Source organism: Sciurus carolinensis, chromosome 5 (assembly GCF_902686445.1).
Source record: "Sciurus carolinensis chromosome 5, mSciCar1.2, whole genome shotgun sequence".
Lineage (NCBI taxonomy): Eukaryota > Metazoa > Chordata > Mammalia > Rodentia > Sciuridae > Sciurus > Sciurus carolinensis.
The window spans coordinates 118,691,378-118,703,762 of record NC_062217.1 but is presented as its reverse complement, the minus strand read 5'-3'; the positions used below and the strand labels follow the sequence as shown (position 1 = coordinate 118,703,762).

Below are 12,385 nucleotides of genomic sequence, written 5' to 3'. Positions count from 1 at the left end.
TCTTGGGTAAAGGGAATTATTTCACAGAAACCTATAATTATTATGGATTTATTATGCTATAACTATAATAGGAAGACAGTTCTTCTTAAAAATGCAGCTCTATCTTTCAACTATTTGAAAATGTATTACTGGTAATTCTCACATAATCTAAAATTAGGTTGTCTATTGACTTAAAAAGTACCCTAAAACATAATTTTCACAGAAAGAAAATTATAATTTTCCTATCTGATATTTATTTATCTCTTTGTTTTATTGTATAGAGATTATTAAACTAAATCAGTGGGTTGATTAAAAAACCTTTGGACCCATTCAATCATTGACATTGTTACTGCAACATTTCAGCATATTGTGATACTTAAAGTCTCAATGTCATATAAATACAATGAATTTTCCAATGTGGTTTTAAATCTCAGAAAATATCTGCTGAGTAATTATCTGGTTATCATTTATAAGCTTACATGTAATCTAATTTAAAAGTACTAATTGTATCAGAATGTTATAGTTTAATAATTTAAGGTATAAGGGCAAGAACAATTAATGCAAATGGAGAAAATTGGACATCAAACTCATTTATTATTCTCCTTGCTCAATTAATCTGTTTTCATCTGGCACAATTGGTGATCTAACTTGGTTTAATTACCATGAAGTCTACAATTTAATCAAAATTTATCATCCATTTCTCCAATAAGAAAACATTTTGTAATTTTTTAATTATGAAAATACAAGATATACAAAGTTATTTGTACACATGCATAAACGTAATGATGTAATTTATTTGAGGAAAATATAGAATGATCTGATTTATGGGCTAAGTAGAATTTAAGAAAATTAGTGATATCTGAGAGCAAGGAAATTATTACTGTATGATTTTTTTTCCACTGGACATATTGTTTGTCTAACTTTTGTAAGGGATATTCAATATAGTGCTGAATATTGTGATTTTTGGAATTGTTTAAAATACATATAAAATGAATTTTATAAGATTATAAGATTTGGAAATAACACAAAACTTCCTGAAAAAAAAAAAAAACTCTCTTGAATTTTTTATTTCTCCTCAGCTTCGCAAGGCTATTATAGATCATGTGTCAGACTCTTTCTTGGATACCACAGTCCCACTTTTGGTTCTCATTGAAGCTGCTAAGAATGGCCGGGAAAAGGAAATAAAAGAATACGCTGCAATATTTCATGAACACACCAGTAGGCTTGTAGAGGTAAGCGTGCTAGAACTGTAACCACTTTAAATCCAGGAGAATGAGACTCCCATTCCCCATTTACAGTTGAATTGTACCCAAATAAAAACTTGACAATGTATTACAAATGTAGCAGGGTTGTGTCTAGGTGATATGACGGTGTTTATGTCAAATAGCATAAACCGTACCCCATTGGCTTGGAACAGAAGCGATTTATTGAGAAAGAGCTATGAAACTATACCCACTGTTGTTTTATTTTTTAATGTTTATTTTGTCTGAGCTACCAAAAGAACTGAATACAGATACTTAGCTTTATGCTTATAGATATTTTCTTCCCATTCTAAGTTAAAAGTATCAAATACTTTTTCTCAGACTGTTTTACTGACTTTTTCTCACTACCTTTTTCTGACTGTATTACTCCTTCAGTTTTTCAATACATTTTCAACTAAGTACATAACTAAAACCAAGAATGTGGGATGTATTGGGGTAGAGCGATTCATGAATAATTAAGTAGAGACAGTAGGTTGGCAAGAGATGATAAAACTATAATTCTGTTTAAAAACTGGAGACATGAGAATAACCCATGATTTTGGAAGCAGGATGGCATATTGCTAAAGGAGCCATGAAGTACTTGGAGAATCCCAAGAGACAGACAGTGGAACCTATTTTATTGTGGCCATCAATAACAGCTACAGCTTAAAAGAGAGTGAATGGAAGAATTTCTAACATAAGTAAGATGACAGTACTCACAAGGCCAGGAACCAACAGTGGGAAAGGGGAAATATGATTTACCTGATTCATATATCAGAGCTGATGTTCAGTTGTCACTCATCAGTATGGCCTTTGTCAATTCTGTCAGTGCCCATGCCACACTGTTCATTAAATACCTTGACTGCCACACCTTCCTTGAACTCTGGAGTGAACTTTGTAGTGAAATATACTTTTGTGGTGTAACTTGCTTGTAAAACTTGTGAGTGGGGAAAAAGTCACTACCTGAATTGGCATCACATCTTTTGATACAACTTTCCTAACATCTTTAATCCATTGGTAAGAAAGTTTCCAATGTAGTTATCATTTGTACTATAAACTCTCCTTTTAGTCTCTCATCTCCATAAACAGAAAATGAAATAAGTAGATGTATATCTGGTTGCTAAGTTCATTTCAGCCTTAAAACTGTCCCACCTCTAACTTTGAAATTTCCTTTGAATTTCCCAGGAACTCTGTGAGACAGGGCAAGTGCTTCAATTCCATTTAACCTTTTATGAAAGAAAGGGACAAACCCCAAACTTAATTGTAGCTGGATCAGATTTCCAGGTTTATTTTTAGTTAATTGATTCAGTAATTTATCGTTCATCTAGTTTTATTTATTCTTTCACATACTCCTTCCTCAAATATTCATTAATATGCCCACTAGAGAATGTTTAAAGAAAAAGGATGGAGCAATGGGAACAGGTTGTAAAAGATGCCAATTGTAGCATAGTCCATGATGGTTGTAAAAGTTTTGTCTAAATATACATTTTCCAAAAAGAGGCAGCACAAAATTATGAAATTAGGAAAAGAAAAACTTTTTTTGTGAAACACGTTGAAAGTAAATTTTGGTTTCTGATGATGAAATTGCATCCTTATTTCTATTTCTGTGAAACATAAATGTCATTAAGTGCCCATTGAAAAGAGGTGCCTTGGTTGGAGATTTTATATTCTCGAGAAATCTAAAGAGATTTCTTGCATTTCATTTAAGTAAGTTTGCCCAAATCAGTTCACCTAAGATACACTTTCTTTCGTGACATATTACTAATTGACTGCTTTCAGGAGTACTTGGAAATGTGACTTTATGTTTTTAACCATAATGATGTATATAGAGCTCAAAAACTTTGTTTTAAATGCTTAAGAATTTTGAATGCTTCTTATTTCATTTGAATATGGAAAGAATAAAAGCTTTAGAATTATGAACTACTTGGAGTCTGAGAAAGGGGCTTACCTTAATCTGTATGCTCGCCTAACACATTATAAAGAAATGATGCTAGATTTGGATTGATATCTGAGTTTGGGTCTCTGATTTTACTTAAAATGGTTTGGTCTAAGTTATGTTCAGTTTCAGTAAGTTTATACTAAATAAAAAATAATCCTCAAATGTACTGGCTTATAATAGCTATTTGCTATTATCTCTCACTAATCTGAGGGTTGACTGGGTAGAGCTGGTAGGGCTTTTCATGTGATTGCTCTTAGATATTGACTGTGGATGCCAAAGGTTCACCTAGGCTGGATATCCTTGATAGCATATTACTCAAATTGCATGTTCACTATAAGCTGGGGGGAGAGGGGTTGTGGTTTTTGACTAGCGCACCAATACATACCCTTTCTGTGTGACTTCTGTGTCTTCCAGAACACTTGTTGGGTTCTAAGATGATAAGTTAAAATGACAAGCAAGAAACAGAATAGAAGCTGCCATTCTCTGAAGTCTTGGGTTCAGAAATGCAGAAAGGTCACTTGTACTATGTTCTGTTGGTCAAAGCAACAACAGAGCCTACCCAGACATAAGGGGAGGATATTGGTGAGACTTCAACTTCAATGGAAAGAATATGTAAATACTCATGGCCATCTTGAATCTACTATACTTCTTCTATCAGGGCTTAATTTGTTTTATCTATAAAATGAAATTTTAACAAAATAATGTCTGAGGTCACTCTAAAATTGCTTTTTAAATTGAGATATTTTGGTTTTCTAGGAGATATAGAAACAGGAGAAAGTAAAAATGGCTTCTAAGTACACTGAATGTACACAAGGATATATATATATATATAAAATCTCCAGAAGAAGAAGAAAAAAAGAGTACTGCGTTTATCTCTCAGGAAAATCCTTTTTGGAAAAAGTTGCCTCATGAAAGCAATGGAGAAAAATCACCATTAATTTAATGCAGACATTGATACAGAAGTGTTTGTGACAGAGTCCTGGGAAATAGGAGAGCTTAAATTTATCAGATTCAGAGGACATTGTAGGTTCTTCTTGTATTGATTGAATACTAATCCCCCACCGTCCATCCCTACTAACCCTCTGCACAGACACACACATATACCCATCTTTTTTTGCAAACTGAATATTTGACATAGAAGGGAAGAAAGTCTGGAATTCTAAATGACTAGTCATGATAAAGTCATAACACCTCAACTATGTTTGTCATGAGAAATCTAAAGATCAGTGAACTTGTTGAAGTAAGATGTAAATGGGGGAGAAGTCCATTTTAAAAGAATTCCTATTGAATCTTTGAAGAAAAACTCCATACTGTTGAGGTAACTCTTTAAATAATGGTTATCTTGTGACTTTTACAAAAAGATAATAGAAATGAAACTAAACACAATGCAAAAAAGGAAGTGTTAAGAAATTCTATGAGAATTATTAGAAAACTAAGTGAATTTAGGGAAATGAATAGACATGAGGAGTGAAACAGCTGATAAATCGCACATTTGTATTTTCTGGTGGAGTCCTGCCTGAGGTCTCCTGCTATATTATCATGTAGTTTGGTATAATAAAATCACAGATAAAATGTTGGTTATGAAACCCCAGATAGTGCCAATAACTGGAAAACCTACATGTTTGTTACTAATTTTATCTTAGTTGTACTGAATTGAGTATTATGCAGATCTTTTCCTCCTTTGAGCATTCCATTAACTTTGTTTTTGGATCCATAGACTCATAGTGGGAATGATAACCAGAAGTCAAGAGACTGACATTTTAAAGACCATTTTAACATAGTGATTAGCAACTAATGACAGATAAGGTCATTGAATTATGTTCCCGAGTACTTTGATTTCACCCTGATAGTGACTTAGAGCATTGTTTAACTCTATTGACTTCCACTAATAGTATCTATTAAACAATTATAATTATGAAATTTGTTTTTACTTAAAAATATTCTGTAATTCTAGAGAATAAGGATTTTATCTTTTATCAGTTTTAGTCTCCTTTAATAGCAAAGGCTATCCAGTTAGTACTTAATAAATTCCTACTGAAGAAGAAAAAATGTTATAATACCAACTAAGTTCTCTTTCTCTCTAATGAGTTGATTTGGGGATTCTAACAGTTGGATTTGAGATATATGACTGAACCCAGTTACTAAGCAGAGTGTTTTCTCCTTTGCTGCTTATGGATACTTTAAAATAATTCTTCACAGTGATATTAGTAAATGCCACTCCCATTAATTTTTCAAAGCAGCTACTGTACATCCTGCTCCAGATTTCCTTTGGAAGGAGAATTGAATTGTAACAATTCAATAACATCTTTAAAGCACTTGGCCCCCTCAGAGATGCACTTTGTAACTTTAGTTTGATGTTTTAACTGTTACTCAGAAGAATGCCATAACTAATTCAATAAATGCATTATTGATTATAATGCCTATTATGTAATATTTCTACAAAATCAATTTTTAAAATTTCACAATTGTTATTTGATCATATTACAATTTGTCTTCTGCAACTCAATTCATGCTGAACACTACAATTGCTACCAACTAAAACAGTGAAATTCCTGGTTTACCCCATGAATTTTACTATTTTAATTATCATTAAATATGACAGTGTTAATGATCTAGGTCTGAAAATATTCTATGAATTAGGAAAATTTCTCTATGCAAAAGCCAATTTCATCAGTGCTTTGACTTACTCATCAAAAATTCATCTATCTTGATGCACCTTATTTTAGCAAGTTTCATGGGAACCTTTCATCAAAAATGAAAAAGTGGGTGGACATTTAATTATAATACTTCCCTCCAACCTACAAAGCTGATTGTTCCCACTCACAAAATGGTGAGCCAGATTTAGCAAAGCCCTGGTGCCAAGAAAGAAAGATTTAGAGGGGGCTCTTGCTGTTTGTAAGAAACACTGATTTGCTCTCAGCTCTATCTTTGCTTTTAGACAGAATGTTATCCAAGTTTCACACTTTACCTTTGTTGATCATCTGTTATCAAATAATGACACTTTTATTATAAATAAATACAGCTTTTAGAGTCTCTTTTTATTCTTCCTTCTTCTCCCCCTTGGATAAACAAAAGAAAAGATAAAGTCCATACCTATATTTGTACACCAACCAACAACTATTGCTCAGTGGACATCTTGGCAACTCTCCTCTTTTTTGTGGGGAAGGGATGTTGTACCTAAGTCAGGAATACTTTTGCTAATAACAGAGCCCACAGGCATGACTGCAACTCTCTGGGTTGTAAACTGTTCAGCATCTTAATCTCCTTTCAACTAAAAGGATGTGGCTGAACATGACCTTTATAAGCCTCACCTGAATACATGGTGAGTACTTTTCCATATTTGAGAGATTTCTTTATCATTTTTCCACTTATGGTTTTTGGAATATAGGAAAAGTGTAGTGATTCAATTATAGATAAGTCAGAGACTTTCTACAGTAATATTCAAATGGAATGTTAGTGTTTTGGAATTCAGAGGAGGGAGAACTGTATGAGATAAGAGTAGTTTGGGAATTCAGCCTGAAGCAGGCAATAGTTAACTTGAAGCTTGAAGACTGAGCATGAGTTGGCTTTGGAAAATACAACTCCAAGTGGAGGTAATAGCATATGAATAAAGACACAGTGTTCATTCCTGCATTCCAGGAATACAATAGAAATGAAATCTAGATAGCTAAGTTGGCAAGAACACAAGATGGAATCAAGGCAGTTAATGAACAGCCTTGAGTATTTGGTTGCCAGGGTGAAGAGGTTCGAATTCATCTTGTAAAACTGGATTCAGGAAAAGACTTGGAGAGCATCAGTAGCTTCTCATCAGGGAAACATCTAAAGGGAAATCACATTTTAAGAGCATCTGCACATGGACTCTTTTGCATCTGGATATAAAAATTTCCAACCCCCAATGATTGATTCTAACCTGGGCATTTTAAAAGAACTGCATTTAAAAATCCAATTTATTATCTTGCATCAAAGAAGAAGAACAACGCTTGTTTTAATAATGAAATTGAAAAATAAATGCTACTGTCCCAGGACTTAATGACTTTAGATCAGTGATGACCAATAGAAATGAAAGGCAATTATACAGAGTATTAAATTTGCTAGTTAGCTGCCCTAAAAATGTAGGAACAGGTTAAAATAATTTTAATATATTGTATTTAATTCAATATACCCAAAATATTATCATTTCAACCTTGAATCATGTAAAGGTTATTAATTAGATATTTTACCTTTTTATGCTAAGACATAGAAATCTAAGATATGTTCTATATTTATAGCCTATATTCCAACAATGTGCCATGCTTTATAGGGTTCATCCACATAGAGCCTTATTGTTTTAAACCCGGTTTTATTTTTCTTTTCTCTATTTTAAAACATGAATTCTACCTCCCCTGGAGAGGTGACTTTAGCAAATAACTAAACTTCCAGGGACTCCAGTTTCATTATCTGTGAATGGAAGATGAGGGATTAAAACAATCTTAATTCTTGTCATTCAAGGTTTTAGAAACCAGAGAGAGGAGTTGCTTTGTTTTACAAATATAGGTAAATTGATGGTGAATTGAGGGAGCTAATTAACAAAACACTGGAGGATTGGTTATTGTATAGCTTTTATAGAACAAAAATAATTTAAAAAATAAAAAGAGAACAAAGAGAAAACAAAGGAAAAAATAAAGCATTAATATTCTGTATCATTATTATATGATGTGTTCAATTGAGGTAAATCTATTGTCACTGTTTTGCTAATAAAGAAACCCCATCTCAGAGAAATTAAGTAATTTGCCAAAGATCCTATAGTTAACAAATGGTATTTTAACAATGCTAGAGATTGAAGGGTTAAAGTTATCATAATAAATGTAAAATTAGAAACTAAGCCCATTCTTATATGTTTAATTCTTTAAACAAAACGAATAAAATGTTTTTGGACAAAAGACCTGCTATCAAGCACATCAAGTTGCAAAATTCCAGAAGCTGATTTCATTTTGTCTTATTCTACCTCTCCTAACTAGAGAAGCAGAAAGCTGAAATATACATTTATGCCTGAGAAATCCTTTGGCATACAGTTATTCTTTCTAACTCTTAGGTAACTGTTCAGCCTAGTGATTAGCCCAGGATATAAGACCTAAGTGAAATCAGGCATCATTTTCTAATGAGAAAGTACAACCAGTCCATTTGTAAGTTGATTGTTTGGAACTAGGAATATATTTTGCCTGTTAATCAGTGCTATGTATACTATTTAGCTTCCTCTCTCAATCCACAAAGGTCTATTGAGTTCCTAATAGAAATGAAGACTTGGAGGGCAATTTGTTAGGAGAGTTCTTCCTCAACTAAAATACATTTAAAGTTGCTCCTCCTCATCACTGAGCTCTCTCTCAAATTTGTGTAGTGAGTCCCTAAGGGAGGGACAGAAAATTCAAATGTTTAAAGTAAATTGCAGAATCAAGGAGTGAAGAGCTCTATAGGGTGTGTCTGTGATAAAGAAGAGCATATGCCTAGTCTAAAGGGATCATCCTCAACTCAACCCCAGTCAATCACTACAATGCATGAATACAGGCTTAGATTTGTAAGATGTTCCAATTTCTTATAAGAACCCAAAATATGGATTTTAATGTAAACTTATTGACTTTAAGTGAGACAGCTAAATCAATTTAAAGCACAAATAAAGTAAAAACACAACCTTATCACTTGTACCAATACATTATGCTTAAGACCACTGGTTTTGCAATTTCTTCTCTAGGGTGAAGTTTTTGAAAGACAAGGTTCAGCAACATGAATTTTTGCTAAAAATGTAGATATGATCTGTAGGGTGCCCCATTGATGAGAATTAGGTATTGCAGCTGTGTAGTATAAAATGCAAGAAGGGAACTTATTTTGGGGAAATGGTTCCTTCCAGTTTTCTTTCCTGTAGTGATTTTCCTTGAATGAGGAGGTAAATGGAGATCAGCTATTGGGGCCCTTGCCAAAGGATCATTCATATGTATGTTAGACATAGTTAAAACTGTAGTTTTCCACTTTATTCATGGTATCTTTCACATTTTGGTAAGTACAATTTATCTAATTTTCCTTTTGTTACTAGTGCATTTGGTTTCGTGTATAAAATAAATTGACCCTTCAAAGATTATTAAGATTTCCTCTTATATTTTTATCTAAGGGTTTTGTAGTTTGATCTTTATTTGAATTTGTTTTTGCATCTGGTGTTAGGCAAAGAAAGAATAGAACTTCATTCTTTTGGATGTTGATATCCATTTATTCCAGCACCATTTATTGAAGAGATCACTCTTTTTCAATTAAAATTGCCATAAATCCATTGACTACAGATGTGAGGGCTTATTTCTGGGTCATATTCTATTTTATTGGTGTATATGTCTTCCTTTATGCCCATACTTATCTGTCTTTATTATTATAATCTTGCAAGAGGTTTTAAAATCAGAAAGCAAGTCTTCTATTTTTCCTTCTTTATTTATTTATTTAACTTTTTTTATATTTATTTATTTTTTTAATTGTATACAAATGGGATACATGTTGTTTCTCTATTTGTACATAGAGTCAAGGCATACCATTTGTGTAATCATACGTTTACATAGGGCAATGATGTTTATTTTTTTTCCCTTCCCCCCCACCCCTCCCACCCCTCTTTTCCCTCTATACAGTCCTTCTTTCCTTCATTCTCACCGCTCTCCTTATCCCTAACCCTAAACCTAACCCTAAACCTAATGCTAAACCCTCCCACCCCCCATTATATGTCCTCATCCGCTTATCAGTGAGATCATTCGTCCTTTAGTTTTTTGAGATTGGCTTATCTCACTTAGCATGATATTCTCCAATTTCGTCCATTTGCCTACAAATGCCATAATTTTATCATTCTTCATTGCGGAGTAATATTCCATTGTATAAATATGCCACAGTTTCTTTATCCATTCATCAACTGAAGGGCATCTAGGTTGGTTCCACAATCTGGCTATGGTGAATTGAGCAGCAATGAACATTGATGTGGCTGTATCTCTGTAGTATGCTGATTTTAAGTCCTTTGGGTATAGGCCAAGGAGTGGGATAGCTGGGTCAAATGGTGTTTCCATTCCAAGCTTTCTGAGGAATCTCCACACTGCTTTCCAGAGTGGCTGCACTAATTTGCAACCCCACCAGCAATGTATGAGTGTTCCTTTTTCACCACATCCTCGCCAACACCTATTGTTGCTTGTATTCTTGATAATCGCCATTCTAATTGGGGTGAGATGAAATCTTAGGGTAGTTTTGATTTGCATTTCCCTTATTACTAGGGATGTTGAACATTTCTTCATATATCTGTTGATTACTTGTACAACTTCTTCTGTGAAGTGTCTGTTCATTTCCTTAACCCATTTGTTGATTGGATTATTTGTATTCTTCGTGTAGAGTTTTTTGAGTTCTTTATAGATTCTGGAAATTACTGCTCTATCTGAGGTATGGTTGGCAAAGATATTCTCCCACTCCGTAGGCTCTCTCTTCACATTTCTGATAGTTTTCTTTGCTGAGAGAAAGCTTTTTAGTTTGAATCTATCCCAGTTGTTGATTCTTGCTTTTATTTCTTGTGCTATGGGAGTCCTGTTAAGGAAGTCTGATCCTAAGCCAACAAGTGGAAGATTTGGACCTACTTTTTCTTCTATAAGACGCAGGGTCTCTGGTCTGATTCCGAGGTCCTTGATCCATTTTGAGTTGAGTTTTGTGTAGGGTGAGAGATAGGAGTTTAATTTCATTCTATTGCATATGGTTTTCCAGTTTTCCCAGCACCATTTGTTGAAGAGGCTATCTTTCCTCCATTGCATATTTTTGGCCCCTTTGTCTAGTATGAGGAAATTGTGTTTATTTGGGTTTGTGTCCATGTCCTCTATTCTGTACCATTGATCTACCTGTCTATTTTGGTACCAATACCATGCCGTTTTTGTTACTATTGCTTTGTAGTAGAGTTGAAGATCTGGTATTGTGATACCCCCTGCTTCGCTCTTGCTACTGAGGATTGCTTTAGCTATTCTAGGTTTTTTATTCTTCCAGATGAATTTCATAATTGCTTGCTCTATTTCTGCAAGGTACATCATTGGGATTTTAATTGGAATTGCATTGAATCTGTATAGCACTTTAGGTAGTATAGCCATTTTGACAATATTAATTCTGCCTATGCAGGAACATGGGAGATCTTTCCATTTTCTAAGGTTTTCTTTAATTTCTTTCTTTAGTGTTCTGTAGTTCTCATTGTAGAGGTCTTTCACCTCTTTTGTGAGATTGATTCCCAAGTATTTTATTTTTTTTGAGGCTATTGTGAATGGGGTAGTTTTCCTAATTTCTCTTTCTGAAGATTCATCACTTATGTATAAAAATGCATTGGATTTATGAGCATTGATCTTGTAACCTGCTACTTTACTGAATTCACTTATGAGTTCTAAAAGTTTTCTGGTGGAATTTCCAGGTTCCTCTAAATATATAATCATGTCATCAGCGAACAGGGATAGTTTGAGTTCTTCTTTTCCTATTCGTATCCCTTTAATTTCTTTGGTTTGTCTGATTGCTCTGGCTAGAGTCTCAAGGACGATGTTGAATAGAAGCGGTGAAAGAGGGCATCCCTGCCTTGTTCCAGTTTTTAGGGGGAACGCTTTCAGTTTTTCACCATTTAGAATGATATTAGCCATGGGCTTAGCATAGATTGCCTTTATAATGTTAAAGAATGTTCCCACTACCCCAATTTTTTCTAGTGTTTTGAGCATGAAGGGATGCTGTATTTTATCGAATGCTTTTTCTGCATCTATTGAAATAATCATGTGATTCTTAACTTTAAGTCTGTTGATATGGTGAATGACATTTATTGATTTCTGAATGTTGAACCAACCTTGCATCCCTGGGATAAAACCCACTGGATCGTGGTGCACTATCTTTTTAATATATATTTGTATGTGATTTGCTAAAATTTTGTTGAGAATTTTTGCGTCGATGTTCATTAAGGATATTGGTCTGAAATTTTCTTTCCTCGATGTGTCTCTGTCTGGTTTAGGTATCAGGGTGATATTGGCTTCATAGAACGAGTTTGGGAGGGTTCCCTCCTCTTCTATTTCATGGAATAGTTTGAGGAGTATTGGAATGAGCTCTTCTTTAGAGGTTTTGTAGAACTCGGCTGAGAACCCATCTGGTCCTGGACTTTTCTTTGTTGGTAGGCTTTTGATGACCTCTTCTATTTCATTGCTTGAAATTGGTTTATTTAAGTTGCATATGT

At 33.9% G+C, this 12,385-nt stretch overlaps 1 protein-coding gene across 4 annotated transcripts in view; it reads left to right on the top strand.

Annotated features, from left to right (window-relative positions):
• The window catches only part of Ctnna3 (catenin alpha 3), a 1,721,400-nt gene that overhangs the window by 900,154 nt on the left and 808,861 nt on the right, over nucleotides 1-12,385 (top strand). For all 4 annotated transcript variants that reach the window (XM_047553944.1, XM_047553945.1, XM_047553946.1 and 1 more), the window contains one exon: nucleotides 1,059-1,211. In XM_047553944.1, coding sequence (XP_047409900.1) covers nucleotides 1,059-1,211 — 153 coding nt within the window. The remainder of the gene's footprint in view (nucleotides 1-1,058; nucleotides 1,212-12,385) is intronic.